Genomic DNA, 14,798 nt, shown 5'->3' with positions numbered 1-14,798 from the left:
TAAGGTAAGATTTTATAAACCTTTATAACCCTTTACATTTTTTTGTGAAAGTGCAGATAAGTCCTCTAAGAAAAACCTGTTGTGCTTTTATTCCAATGTTTAATTTATAGAAAAACTGAATAATACCCCTTTAACTTTAGCCAATATGTTCATACACAGAATCTCTTACAATTAATTTTTATAAACCTTCCACGAAGGCCAGGTGCAGTGGCTCACACCTGTATATCCCAACACTTTGGGAGGCCAACGTGGGTGGATCACCTGAGGTCGGAAGTTCAAGACCAGCCTGATCAACATGGAGAAACCCTGTCTCTACTAAAAATACAAAATTAGCCAGGCGTGGTGGCACATGCCTGTAATCCCAGCTACCTGGGAGGCTGAGACAGAAGAATCGCTTGAACCCGGGAAGCAGAGGTTGCGGTGAGTCAAGATCACACCATTGCACTCCAGCCTGGGCAACAAGAACAAAACTCCATCTAAAAAAAACCTTCCACAACTTCTTTAAATCTTTTTTTTTTTTTTTCACTTAACACAATCCTTTAACACTTTAATCTAGGCAGAAAATAATCCACATTCCCATGCTTCTTCTTACAATTTTTTTTTAACCAAAAACACATTTCACCTTTTTTATACACCTTGCATGTAAAACTGTTTCTTCAGTAGTCTTAATTACACGTTACAATGCTAACTTCTAGCAACTTTTATTTTTGATGAAAATGTTGGTTAAGTAAGGGATTTTAATTATGTACTAGGTGTGGAGACTAGTCTAGGACACACCAGGCAGAAGTGCAGATAAGGGCTGACTCTCCAGCATAGCCAGGGGCATGAGGCCTTATCTAGAATCTGATGGCTTTAAAGTAGGTAAATAGAACAGTTTTCAAAAGTTAAAGAAACAGTTTGTCCTTAAAGCATTTAGCAAATCTGATATCTGACCTTAATTTAGACCAAATGTCTACATTTTTAAGACATTTTATTTTGCTAATAAACTTTAAAACTGTCTTTATTTTCAAAAGATTACTAAAGTCACACAAACAAAAAGGCATTAAAGTTTCTATTTTTCTGAAAAAATATTTTATTTATGCACTTATTTTTCTAAATCAATTAATTAGAGCTTTGTAATATATATAAACATACACTATAAACAGAAGATTCAGCACTTATACAGTTTTTGGTTTGCCAGTTTCTTTTTTTTTTTTGAGACAGAGTTTCGCTCTTGTCACCCAGGCTGGAGTGCAGTGGCATGATCTTGGCTCACTGCAACCTCTGCCTCCCAGGTTCAAGTGATTCTCATGCCTCAGCCTCCCGCGTAGCTGGGATTACAGGCGCCCACCACCACACCCAGCTAATTTTTGTATTTTTATTAGAGACGGGTTTTCCTCATGTTGGCCAGGCTGGTCTTGAACTCCTGACCTCAAGTGATCCGCCCACCTCAGCCTCCCAAAGTGCTGGGATTACAGGCATGAGCCACCTCGCCCCACCATTTGCCAGTTTCTTAATTGGATGACAGGTTTCAGGGTGGAGCCCTTGGAGGAACAGAGCCGGGACAGCATGCGTTTCTAGGGCTAAATAAGTAGCAAATAAGCAGCTGAAGGCAGACAGATCTCCAAAATTAAAGGTGGTATTTTATACTGGATCCTGGATCCCCAAAAGGAGGGAAATACTACGGGAGAAGACAATGCAGTGCTTTTACCGACTGTGCATTTCATTGCAAGGCAACCTAAAGCCAATCAGCCCATTTTGTAATCAGCCCATCCTCATGAGAGTCTCATCTCCCAGTGAGGGGTGAGGATGTTGCCTTATCTTCAGGTGGCCCAGAGCATGCTTCTCTGATCCAAGTGTGCAGAGTCAAGTATCCCTCCATAACTACTATTAGCCACCCCTTAAAGTACATTTCCTACCTAGTTGTTACACACCAAAGCTCTCTCATAATGCAAAGTAATTACTGATAACCCCCTCCCCCAAACTCAAAACCGTCAGATAAGACAATGCAAAACAGAACAGAGCCTTTGATTTTGAGAGGAATCTATCTGCTTTTAATTCTTGGGGTCTCATGAGGAAAACAGAGGGTTTTTTTTTTTTCTTTTTTTTTTTTTTTTCCCAAAACTGGATCTGTGGTGCTGCCTTTGTTTTTCCCAAGTAGTCCCAAGCTACCAGAAGTTATCTACGGGCCTTTCACACGAGCATTAATAGTAACAAGACAAAACAAAACAAAACAAAAAAACAAAAATAATTCAGTTGACTGAGAAGAAAAAACCTTTTTCCAGCAAAACAAGCTTCAAGAAGAGAAAAACATAAAGGCCTTTTAAATATATTTATAGCTTATTCCACTTTTAATTAAGCTGACTTTTAACCATAGTGCTCTTTAAAGAAGAAATCCTTTCAGAGCTCTTATTACCCGACTTTAGCCATGCCAAGCGGCCAATATTTCCAGCTTCTGAACTTTACCAAAGGTAAACTCCTAGGTGCTTAGAAGAAGGAAAATTGAAGACAGTCCATGGAGGAGAAGAGAATAGACACATATATTAAATCAGTAATGACTTATTTCCTAGGTGGGGAATTGAACCTAGACTGCCACTGTGAAAGTGCAAAACCTTAGCTACTGAGCTACAGGTCTGGGCAGTGTCCATTTCTTTTCTCAGAAGTAGTCTAGATTAGTTAATTTTGAGCTTGCAAAGGCTTTTAACTATTTAATATGATTTTCAGAGCTGGCTATGACATGAACTTTAAAATTCTTGTTCCCTGGAAGACAGAGCCCAAGAGAAGGTACTGCCATGCGGTTAAAAGGTCAAGCTCCCAAGCACATAAAACAAGGTGGAGACTTCATCGGGTTTTTTGTTTGTTTCAGGGACCTGCAACCAAGTTTGTTACTGACCAGCTTGCTGGGTAGTCTTGAAAAGCAGGCTTACAGGTGTTCTAAGCCCATGTTTTATCCTGAAGTACCCCTCTACACGGAAAAACGAATTCATAGCACAAAATACACCAGCTTAAGACTAGCCTTAGAATTCTTTTTCACATTAATTCTTTACAGAGGTGATAAACACTGATTTTTTTTTTTCCATTCATTCAACTGTTTGCACAGAGAGAGAGAAGCTAAAAATCTGACTGGTAACAAATTCTTAGCCTTTTGCTGGCATGCCAGGCTTCTGGGTTCCTTTTCCCTGAGCAGCCCTAGTGATCGGGCTTGTGGCACCATCTCCCCGGGGGCCAAGCTGCATCATAAAGGAAATTTTTTTTTTTTTTCATTTTGACCAGAGCAAAATATGCATGATAAAACATAGACATTAGCTACTCTGCTTAGCACCCAATATCAAACTGGCAAGGCTTAAATTTACCCCCAGTTGGGCCCCATTATCTTTAATCCAACCTCTGACTTGGAATTTCAACATGTGGTCTCTGGGCAAGAAGGTCGCCCTGAGTAATAGAAAAGATAAGAAAGGGAAAGGAAAAGTAGAGACGGAAAGTATTGCCTGTGGCAGGGTGGGGAAGGCAAAATGATCAGGGAGGCCAGAGAAAGACCCACCTATTGCAGCGACACTGAAAATTTCAGGCTGCTGCTGTCGGTTGAGCAGGGATCTTTTTCAGCAATCCTGTCAGCTCTCAAGTTTCCCCTTTTAGGCAGGAAAAAGCTCCCCATGTCCCACGATCCTGTGCATGCCTAACCCTGTCACCCATAGCCATCAGCAAAGAGTACAAAGGCAGATTAATCCAAAGAGAACAGCAGTTAACATCCCATAGTGCCGAACCTGTTCTTAGCTGAAAGGGACTTTACTGAGAGGGTCCTCTAACCCCCTAAATCTTATTCATTTTATTTATTATTTTATTATATTTTATTTTTGAGATGGAGTCTCGCTCTGTTGGCCAGGCTGGAGTGCAGCAGCGTAATCTCGGCTCACTGCAACCTCGGCCTCCCGGGTTCAAGCAATTCTCCTGCCTCAGTGTCCTGAGTAGCTGGGATTACAGGCATGCATCACCACGTCTGGCTAATTTTTGTGTTTTTAGTAGAGACCGGGTTTCACCGTGTTGGCCAAGCTGGTCTCGAACTCCTGACCTCAAGTGATCCACCCTCCTTGGCCTCCCACAGTGCTGGGGATTACAGGCGTGAGCCACTGCACCTGGCCTAACCTCCTAAATCTTAGAAGGGGCTCTAATCCTCCTAAGTCAGGCCTCTAACTTGACGTCGGTCAAGTGTCCTTGCCTTTTATTAAGAAGGACCTGTAACCCACTCTGTCTTAGGAGAGACTCTAACTCCCCTAAGTTGGGCCTCTAACCCAATCCCATTCTTTACCCAGGTGTAGGCACCCCACTTACTCAAAGTCAGCCCACTGTTGTGCCCTGATGATTTTCCTTTGGGTCAGGGGTCTCTTCAGTATTGTAACTCTATGGTCTGCCAGAAATATGTTACAGGACCCCAACACTTACCCAAAGGTAGCCATAGGGTCAGGGTTTCTGCACTTTAGTCCCTTCGTGGTTGCCAGAAAGATGTTACCAGAAAGGGGTCCCGATCCAGACCCCAAGAGAGGGTTCTTGGATCTCATGAAAGAAAGAATTCAGGGTGAGTCCACAGTGCAAAGTGAAAGAAAGTTTATTTATTTATTTATTTATTTATTTATTTTTGAGACAGAGTCTCGCTCTGTTGCCCATGATGGAGTGCCGTGGCGCGATCTCAGCTCACTGCAAGCTCCGCCTCCCAGGTTCACGCCATTCTCCTGCCTCAGCCTCCCTAGTAGCTGGGACTACAGGTGCCCGCCACCATGCCCAGCTAATTTTTTGTATTTTTAGTAGAGACGGGGTTTCACTGTGTTAGCCAGGATGGTCTCGATCTCCTGACCTTGTGATCCGCCCGCCTTGGCCTCCCAGAGTGCCAGGATTACAGGCATGAGCCACCATGGCCGGCCGAAAGCAAGTTTATTAAGAAAGTAAAGGAATAAAAGAATGGCTACTCCATAGACAGAGCAGCCCCAAGGGGTGCTGGTTGCCCATTTTTATGATTATTTTTTGATAATATGCTAAACAAGGGGTGGATTATTCATGCTTCCTCTTTTTAGACCATGTAGGGTAACTTCCTGACGTTGCCAGGGCATTTGTGAACAGTTATGGCGCTGGTGGGAGTGTAGCAGTGAAGACGACCAGAGGTCACTTTTGTGGCCATTTTGGTTTTGGTGGGTTTGGTTTTGGTGGCTCCTTTATTGCAAACTGTTTTATTAGCAAGGTCTTTATGACCTATATTTATTTTGTACTGACCTCCTGTGTCATCTTATGACTTAGAATGCCTTAACCATCTGGGAATACAGCCCAGTAGGTTTCAGCCTTATTTTACCCAGCTCCTATTTAAGATGGAGTTGCTCTGGTTTACATGCCTCTGACAAAATAATCATGATATGCATGTTATAATTTTTAAGGATATTTTAAATGCAAACATATAGTTATGCATTGAAAAAATCTATATATAATTTTGGCTCTTAATTTAAAATAATATTATATGTTAATAAATATATATTATGTGCAACATCGTTTTCTATTTCTGCGTGGGATACCACTGCACATACGTGCCACTAGTTATTCAATTTACTCATTATCATTGGTATTTTGTCACTCTTTCAGTTGCAAGGAACAAAAAACCTTAAACTGCCCCAGGCCCAAAGAGGAATTTTTTGGCTCTGCGATTAAAGTCTCAAGCAGGCTGTCTTCCTCTGATGGCCAGATATCTACCAGAAGTTCCAGGGTTAAACCCTTTAAATTCCAAGTCCAGCAGGAAGGGAAAAAAAACATCACTTCAACAGTGGCTTCAAACGTTCTTGTTCTAGAGGTCAGTGACTAGACTAGCCTGGAGCCAATCACTGTATGCGTTTGGTGACAGCGGTATTACCAGAACAAGGGGACACAAATGCTGATGGGAAAAAACAACAGCTGTCCACTACAGACATTTCACATTATTCCCAACTATTTGCTTTAATGAACTGCACTCCAGGGACTATCCTTGAACATTAATCTTTGGAGACATGATTGATTATTACCTTGGGATAAACACTGGATCTGAGAGCGTGGCATACTTTTAATGAATTTGATACCTTTTGCCAAACTGCCTTCCAGAAAAGGCTACCAGTTAACCTGTGCTTTGGAAAATAGAAAGCTGTGGAAAGAAAGTGGTTTTTGTAACTTTTTTGAAAGTTTGACATATATTGAATGAAGCCTTAAAAAGAAAAGATTGCTAGATTCAATTATATGAGGTGAAAAATCTGTACATTGAAAAAAAACTCAGATGAAAATTTCTGTCCTTATAATTACTGCTAGGCAAGAATTCCGTCTTGTTTTACTTTGCTTTTATATGAATTATTCCTAAAGTAAATCATTTTTATATGCCTATATCTACTGGCATTTTTATATTATGATTTTTCCATGAATGCCCTTTAGCCATTTATCTATTAGAGTATTGTCTTACTCCTTTATAAAAGTTGCCATATATTAACCTTATCCTTGTCTTATATGTTGCAAATGCTTTACCAGTTTGTCACTTGCCTCTTAATTTGCTTGGAGTTAATAAAGTTTAGAATATATCATATATAAACCTGGTTTACTACCCACACGTAAAACCTGATTCTTCCACTTTGTTTTGTATCTTCAGGCAAGTTTGATAACCCATCTTTACCTCAGTTTCCTCTTTGGTAAATGAGGATCTTAATATATTTTATAGGGGTATTATGAAGATTAAACAAAATAATTATTTAGAATAGGCCAGGTACTGTGGCTCACACTTATAATCCCAGCGCCGTGAGAGACTGAGGCAAAAGTATGACTTAACCCCAGGAGTTTGAAACCAGCCTATGCAACGTAGCAAGACCCACATCTCTACAATAAAGTAAAATAATTATTCAAGTGTTGTGGCACATGCCTGCAGTCCCAGCTACTTGGGAGGCTGAGGTGATAGGATTGCTTGAGCACAGAAGTTCCTAGGTTGAAGTGAGCTATGATTGCATCACTGCACTCCAGCCTAAGTGACAGATAAAGACTCCCCAAAAAACTCCAAAATGCATCAGAATAACTGAGGGCAATGTCTAGCACTTAGTAATCTATTTTAGATCTGATTTTTATTTATGTTGTTTTTCAGTATACAGAAGCTTTTAATCTTATATAATTTAATCTAACAATCTTTCTTTTAAGCCTTCTGTATTAGTCCCCTCTCACCCTGCTATAAATAACTGCCCAAGACTGGGCAATTTATAAAGGAAAGAGGTTCAATTGACTCACAGTTCTGCGTGGCTGGGGAGGCCTCAGGAAACTTACAATTACAGAGGAAGAGGAAGCAGGCATGTCTTAAATGGCAGCAGGAGAGAGAGAGCGAGAGAAAGTAAGAGCAAGAGACGAACTGCCAAACACCTAAAAAACCATCAGATCTTGTGAGAGCTCCCCCACTATCACGAGAACAGCATGGGGAAAACTGCCCCCATGATCCAGTCACCTCCCACCAGTGCCCTCCCTCAACATGTGGGGATTACAATTCGGATTACAATTGTTGATGAGATTTGGGTGGGGACACAGCCAAACCATATCAGCTTCAATATGTGCCTAAACTTTTTTTTTAAAAGGTAAGAAATTTTTTTTTAATTTTTAAAAAAATTTCCACAGCTTTCTGTCTTCCAAAGCATAGATTAACTGGCCAGAATGTATAGCTACATTGTGTAATTGCTAATTCATACAGATTTAACAGAATAAAAGATTATCTGATAATTATTGCCACTCAATTGCACACTTAAAAATGGTTAAAATGACATGTTTTACATGATATATATTATACCACAACTTTTAAGTTAATTATATATCAAAAACCATTTAATTGTATACATTAAGTGAATGCTTTGTATGACATATGAATTTATATCTCAATAAAGCCCTTTTTAAATTAAAAAAACCTGAGAAAGTAATGTCCATTTAGAATAAGTAATTTCACTACTACTTCCAAATGAAAGAGCTGTTAAAATAAACGCTTTGCATTGTGATTCATTCATTTGACAAATATTCATTGAGCACCTAAGAGCCAAGCACTGTGCTGGGCCCTGGAGATTCACTGGTGACCAAAACAGTCATGGAGCTTATAGGAAAGGTGTGGGAAACAGATGTTTTAAAAAATTTAATCTCAGCTGGGCGTGGTGGCTCACGCCTGTAATGCCAGCGCTTTGGGAGGCCGAGGTGGGCAGATCACGAGGTCAGGAAATCGAGACCATCCTGGCTAACATGGTGAAAACCCGTCTCTACTAAAAGTACAAAAAATTAGCCGAGCATGGTGGCGGGCGCCTGTAGTCCCAGCTACTCCGGAGGCTGAGGCAGTAGAATGGCGGGAACCCGGGAGGCAATGCTTGCAGTGAGCCGAGATCGCGCCACTGCACTCCAGCCTGGGTGACAGAGCAAGACTCTGTCTCAAAAAAAAAAAAAAAAAATTCTCTAATGAATGTTCAGTTACAAATCTGAGATAGATACTATCATAGAAAACTGAAAATTACTATATAATGAGAAAATAATTTAGACTGGGGGTTAGGAAAGGCCTCTTTGAGGAAGTGAAGCTGTGACTTAAAGGAAGAATAGGATTTATCCAGGAAAAGTTTTCAGCAAATTCTATGGACATCTTAAAGTAAATAAGGAACAGCTTATAGTGACACTGAATTTTGTGGAACAACAACAAAAACAAATACTCTACTAATTTTCTTTAAAAGGCTTTTTAAGGAAATGTTCTTATTCCGTAAGTGATGCTAAGATGCAGTAAATCTTCTATGTCAGGGCTTCTTGGACCTTAATGTGCCTACAGATTTACCTGAGAATCTTGTAAGATGTGGGCTCTGATGCAGTAGCTCTGGGCTGGGGCCTGAGACTCAGGGAATGCCCACATTGCTCTGCAGAGGACCATGCTGAACTGAGGAAAACAGGCACACATTTCAGAATTCTTGAATTATTTTGTAAACTCTCTATTTTCAGTTCAAGCAAGTTTGCTGCTGTTGGATTTCATAAAACTTTGACAGATGAACTGGCTGCCTTACAAATAACTGGAGTCAAAACAACATGTCTGTGTCCTAATTTCGTAAACACTGGCTTCATCAAAAATCCAAGTACAAGGTAAGTTGAGAAATTGAGACAAAAGGATTGGTGGTTGCTATGAATACCAGCCATTCTGTGGGTTTTCCTAAATGTTTTAATCCCAAAAACACCTGATAGTTAATGCTCTTAGTTCATTTTAATTTCAGTTTCTGCAGATTGTGGGAAAACAAGTGGAAAGCCAAAAAGAGAGAAAGCAAGGGAGCGTGACTAAAAAAGTAAATATGAATGACATTGGTAAACTTGCTAACTCTTCCTTTTTTCTTCTCCTGAGTAATGATTCACAGGCTTAAATATGCATACATGTCACCAGGTGTGCTTGGGAACTATGTTGGGGCTTCACCCTCAGATATGTTGACTTACTGGGTTTGGTTGGGGTAGGGTAGTGGCAGGGAAGGGAGCCTGGAACTCTACATTTAAAAAAGGTGATTATCATAGGTGATTCTGATAGAGATAACCCAAGACCACATGTGAAAAACACTTCCCTTGGAGGTAATCTAGACATGAGCCTCCGAAAGGAGTACCAGATCATACTCTTTACTTGGTTAAAAAATAAAATTATAAAGGATTAATTTGAAGATAATTTTTAATGTTTTCTCTTTTTAGAAATAGCTTTAATGTCTTTGTAAACATGATGCATACTTATTTGTTTAAATTCCAATGTTAATGAAAAATACAAATCAAAAAGTTTCTTTTTTAATTTCCTTAAAACCCTCTATCGAGTGGAAACCACTCTCAAAATTTTGATAAACATCCTTCTAGACTTCTCTGAATTTTCTATAACTGGCGTATGTTACACATGGGGTCCTGGAAGCAGCAAGTATACTGCATACTTCCCTCAGCATTATGTTACAGACATCTAATAAAGTACAGAGCATTATAATAAATTGTATTGATTATTGGGAGCAATAGCATCTCCTAGTGATGATTTTAGGGTTGTTTTTAGTGTTCTGGATTTTTAACAGCAAATCAGCAATAAGCATCCTCGGGCACACATATTTTCACTTTTGGATAATTATCTCCCTCAGGTAGATTCATAAAGGGGGATTACTGGGCCAAAGGGTATATAACTTGTAAAAATTCCTACATATTGCCAAACTCCTCTCCAGAAATGCTGCACTGATTTGCACTCCTACCCACAGTGCAGGGAGAGCAACTTACTCTCTACTTCTTCATCAGTCTGCCTTCTGTGACTCTTTTAATCACCGCCAATCCAGTACGCGAAGAATCATCTTTATTTTTACTCTGATGACTAGCTACATTCATGTTCGCATATGATTTTTGGACATTGCACTTCCTTTTATGAATTGCCTATTTTCATGGCATCAGCTCACTTTTTGCTATTGAGCTCTAGAGTTGTTTTTGTTTGTTTCTTTGTTTGTTTTTTGTTTTTTTTGAGACAGGGTTTCACTCTGTTGCCCAGGCTGGAGTGCAGTGGCGCAATCTCGGCTCACTGCAACCTCCACCTCCCAGGTTCAAGCGACTCTTGTGCCTCAGCCTCCCGAGTATCTGAGATTACAGGCACGCACAACCACGCCCAACTAATTTCTGTATTTTTAATAGAGATGGGGTTTCGCCACGTTGGCCAGGCTGTTCTCAAACTCCAGGCCTCAAGTGATCCGCCCACCTTGGCCTCCCAAAGTGCTGGGATTACAGGCATGAGCCACCATGCCCAGCTGAGCTCTAGAGATTTTTAATTGATACATAAGAAACAATTCTTCATACATTTGAGAAACCCCTTTATGTATCACATCTGTTGCATATGTTTTTTTTTCCCCAGTTGTTGTTTTTTGTTTGCTTTTAAGCCTATTTTCATTTAGTTTTACATTAAAATTTTCTTAGGGATTTTTTTCTCATGGACTTTAGGTTCTGTGAGGTGTTTAGAAAGGTCTTTCTCATTCCAAGTTTTTGAAAATATTTACCCATATTTTTTCTAGCATATATTTTATGGTTGCATTTTTCATATTTAAATCATTGCCCCACCCAAATTTATTTTGATTTAAGAAGTAAGGTCACAGTATAGTTTGTTTTTTCCAAATAGTTAATGAGTTTTCTGTACTATTTATTAAATAATACATCATTTTCCTCACTGATATTAAATTCATATTATAAGTTCACATGCTTACTTGGATAGACTTTTGGATTCTCAATTTTATTGTAATGATGAGATTCAATTTTGCTTGGTTTTGTTTTGTTTTTGAGACAGGGTCTCATTTAGGCTGAAGTGCAGTGGTGTGATCATGGCTCACTGTAACCTTGAACTGGGCTCAAGCAACCCTCCACCTCAGCCTCCTGAGTAGGACTACAGTGTGTGTGCCATCATGCCCAGCTAATTTTTTTTTTTTTTTTTTTTTTTGAGAGCCAGGATTTTGCTGTTTGCCCAGGCTGGTCTCAAATTGGCCTTGAGCAATTCTCCCACCTCCACCTCACCTCCCAAAGTGCCAAGATTATAAGCATGAGTCATTGCATCCAGCCAAGATTCAATTTTTAAGTTTTATTCTGCCCCCTCAAACTTCCCCATATTTCCCCCAATTCAGCTGCCTTTGTTGAAAATGTATTTAAAATTAATGAAAAATATTCAGTGTGGCCACTTGAAGGGTTAACAGATTCTAATTTTTTTCCTTTTTTTTTTTTTTAATTTTTTTTGAGACAAGGATTCGCTCTGTCACCCAGGCTGGATGCAGTGGCACAATCACAGCTCGCTGCAGCCTTGACCTCCTGGGCTCAACCTATTCTCCCACCTCAGCCTCCCCAGTCCCTGGGACCATACAGGCACGTGTCCCCACACCTGGCTAATTTCTAAATTTTTTGTAGAGACAGGGTCTCCCTATGTTGCACAGGCTGGGCTCAAGGGCCCCTTGAACTCAATTGAACTCCTGGGCTCAAGTCATTCTCCCAACTTCAGCCTCTCAAAGTGCTGGGATTACAGGCATGAGTCACCATGCCTGGCCTAACAGTTCTATTTTATTATTATTATTATTATTTTTTTAGTAGAGACAGTTTCACCATATTGGTCAGGCTGGTCTCGAACTCTTGACAGCTGATCCATGGCCCCCAGGTTCTATTTTAAATACACTTAAGTCATCCCACAGGGAAGCAGAACAGAAAGCCAACGTTAAACAGAAATTTGGGAGCTGTCCAAAGATCTCAAGCCCCCAAGAATCTATCAAATAGGCTTTAAAATCTATTTTTAATACACAATTTTTGTTAGAAAACAAAAGTAAGAGTGTTTATTTTAGAGGTCAATGTTTAAATTTGTCAATATTAAACAAGAGAACCCTAATTGGAGTCTGAAGAGAGAAGAGAAGGGACAGATATGTTTTTCAGGTTGGGAAATGGATCTGAGGAATGAAAGTAGTGAGGATAAGCTTCACTAAAACTGAAAGCAGATGTTGAAGATAAAACTTGCCAGTTTCCTCAATTTCTTTTTCAGTATGTGGATACTAAAATAACATATTTGAGTCAAGTTTTTAAGTCATATTGTCTTTCAGTAGTTAAAAACAGACATCCTATTTTCAAAAGTTATAATTGAATTTTTTAACCTTGCCCCCAACAAGGCCGCACAGAGCTGACCTTAATGTGGGCTCCAGCACCCTCTCCTGACAAAACTTACTAGTGCCATTAAAAAAGAATTAGGAAGCCCACTCTGGAGGAAAAGTGTGAACAGAGGCTAAGATGATTCTAGGCTGAATATAAACCTGGCTAAGGAAGGGCCTAGAAGATTGGTCCTGACATATGAACCTCTTTGAGGCTAAGCTGGTACTAAAGTAGACCCCAAAGATGAAGCTGGTTTTAATATAGAAACTTATTACTTCTAATTAGAAGAGAGAACGTGTTCCTCGTTAAATACCTGTTTACATTTCAGACACCAAATAAAATGTCATTTTCTTAAACCTCACAACAATACTTTTGGGGAGATGTTATTAGTCCCTCTTCAGTAGATGAGAGAGATCTGAGGTTTAGAGAAATTAAATAACTTGCCCATAAGTAAAACCGAGATTCAGATTAAGCTACAGAGGCCTTTCTGAATAAAGAAAATTGAACCAATCTCTAAATGGCTGAATTATAAATATTTTGTTTCATATTAATGTTGGAACTTAAATTCTGTTTGAGAGCACATCTTAGATGTAGTTTATTGGTTCTTATATTTATACAGCTAACACACTGCAAAGAAACTGTTTACTATAAAGGTATAATACAGCATAATCTGGGTTTATTGGAATTAAATGTAAATCAGGTGTTCCAATTATTTTTTTAAGCTCAGTTATTTTTGTTAAATAAACTTGAATTTCAAGAAATAGTTTTTAAAATTTTTAAAAAATATACATTTTTTTTTTTTCATTTAGAGACAAGGTCTTGCTTTGTTCCCCAGGCTGATCTTGCCTCAACGTCCCAAGTAGCTGGGCTATAGGCATGAGCTGCCACACCCAGCTTAGCACACTTTTAATCTTTGCCAGTATGATAGGAAAAAAACAGTACTTCCATGTTATATTAATATGATATTTTTATCATTAAATGGGCAACAATAATATTTTCATTCATTTAATTATTTATGTTTGAGACAGGGTCTCGCTCTGTCGCCCAGGCTAGAGTGCAGTGGCATGATCCAGCTAACTGCAGCCTCCACCTCCCAGATTCAAGCGATTGTCCTGCCTCAGCCTCCCAAGTAGCTGGGAGTACAGGTGTGCACCACCATGCCCAGCTAATTTTTCTATTTTTGGTAGAGACGGGGGTTTTGCCATGTGGGCCAGGCTGATCTCAAACTTCTGACCTCAAGCAATCCGCCTGCCTCGGCCTCCCAAAGTGTTGGAATTACAGTCGTGAGCCACCGCACCTGGCCCATCCTTTTATATTTAATAAATCCTACTATCTTTGCTACTCCATTTTGATTATATAAATCAGACTGCATTACACAAATGCTTATAAAACAGGTTGAAGAAATGCCCTTCTGTTCCTAGTTTGTTGAGTGTTTTTATCACGAAGGAACGTTGTATCATGTCAAATGCGTTTTTGATGCCTACTGAGATGATGGTGTAGGTTTTTTCCCTTCATTTTATTAAAATGGTATATTTCACTGTTTTGTGTATGGTGAGCCACTTTGTATTCCTGGGATAATGGTATGTAGTTCTTTTAATATAATGCTAGATTTAATTTGCCAATCTTTTGTTGAGGATTTTTGCATCTATATTCCTGAGAGATACTGGTCAGTAGTTTTCATGTGATCTCTTACTCTGTTTTTAGTATCGGGGTAATTCGGGACTCAGAGAATGAATTAAGAATTTCCTCCTCTTCTATTTTTTTGGGAGAATTTGAAGGATTGGTGTTAATTCTTTTTTAAACATTGGGTAGAATTCATTATGAAGCCATCTAGTCCTGGGCTCCTCGTTCCTGGAAGTTTCTTGATTGCTGATTCAATCTCTTATTAAAGATCTCAGATTTTCTGTTTTTCCTTGAGTCAGTTTTGGTAGTTTGTGTATTCCTGAGAGTTTGTATATTTCATGTAGGTTTCTAATTTGTTGGCATGCAATTGTCCTAGTATTCTATTATAATCTTATTTATTTCTGTAAGGTCAGCAGGAATGTCCCTGCTTTCATTCCTGGTTTTAGTAGTTTGAGTCTTCTCTCTTTTTGCCTTGGTCAGTGTAGCTAAAGGTTTGCTAATTTTGTTTATCTTTTTAAAGAACCTATTTTAAGTTTCATTGATTTTCTCTGTAGTTT

The 14,798-nt window shown here is 39.2% G+C and overlaps 1 protein-coding gene across 1 annotated transcript in view; it reads left to right on the top strand.

Moving 5' to 3' along the window:
• Nucleotides 1-14,798, top strand: part of HSD17B11 (hydroxysteroid 17-beta dehydrogenase 11) — a 49,269-nt gene that overhangs the window by 25,613 nt on the left and 8,858 nt on the right. Inside the window, exon 5 of the mRNA XM_054683830.2 lies at nt 8,965-9,102. Within this exon, the coding sequence (XP_054539805.1) occupies nt 8,965-9,102 (138 nt within the window). The remainder of the gene's footprint in view (nt 1-8,964; nt 9,103-14,798) is intronic.

This window comes from Pan troglodytes, chromosome 3 (assembly GCF_028858775.2).
Source record: "Pan troglodytes isolate AG18354 chromosome 3, NHGRI_mPanTro3-v2.0_pri, whole genome shotgun sequence".
NCBI lineage: Eukaryota > Metazoa > Chordata > Mammalia > Primates > Hominidae > Pan > Pan troglodytes.
Note: the sequence above shows the minus strand (reverse complement) of the source record. Positions and strands in the feature narration are given on the sequence as shown.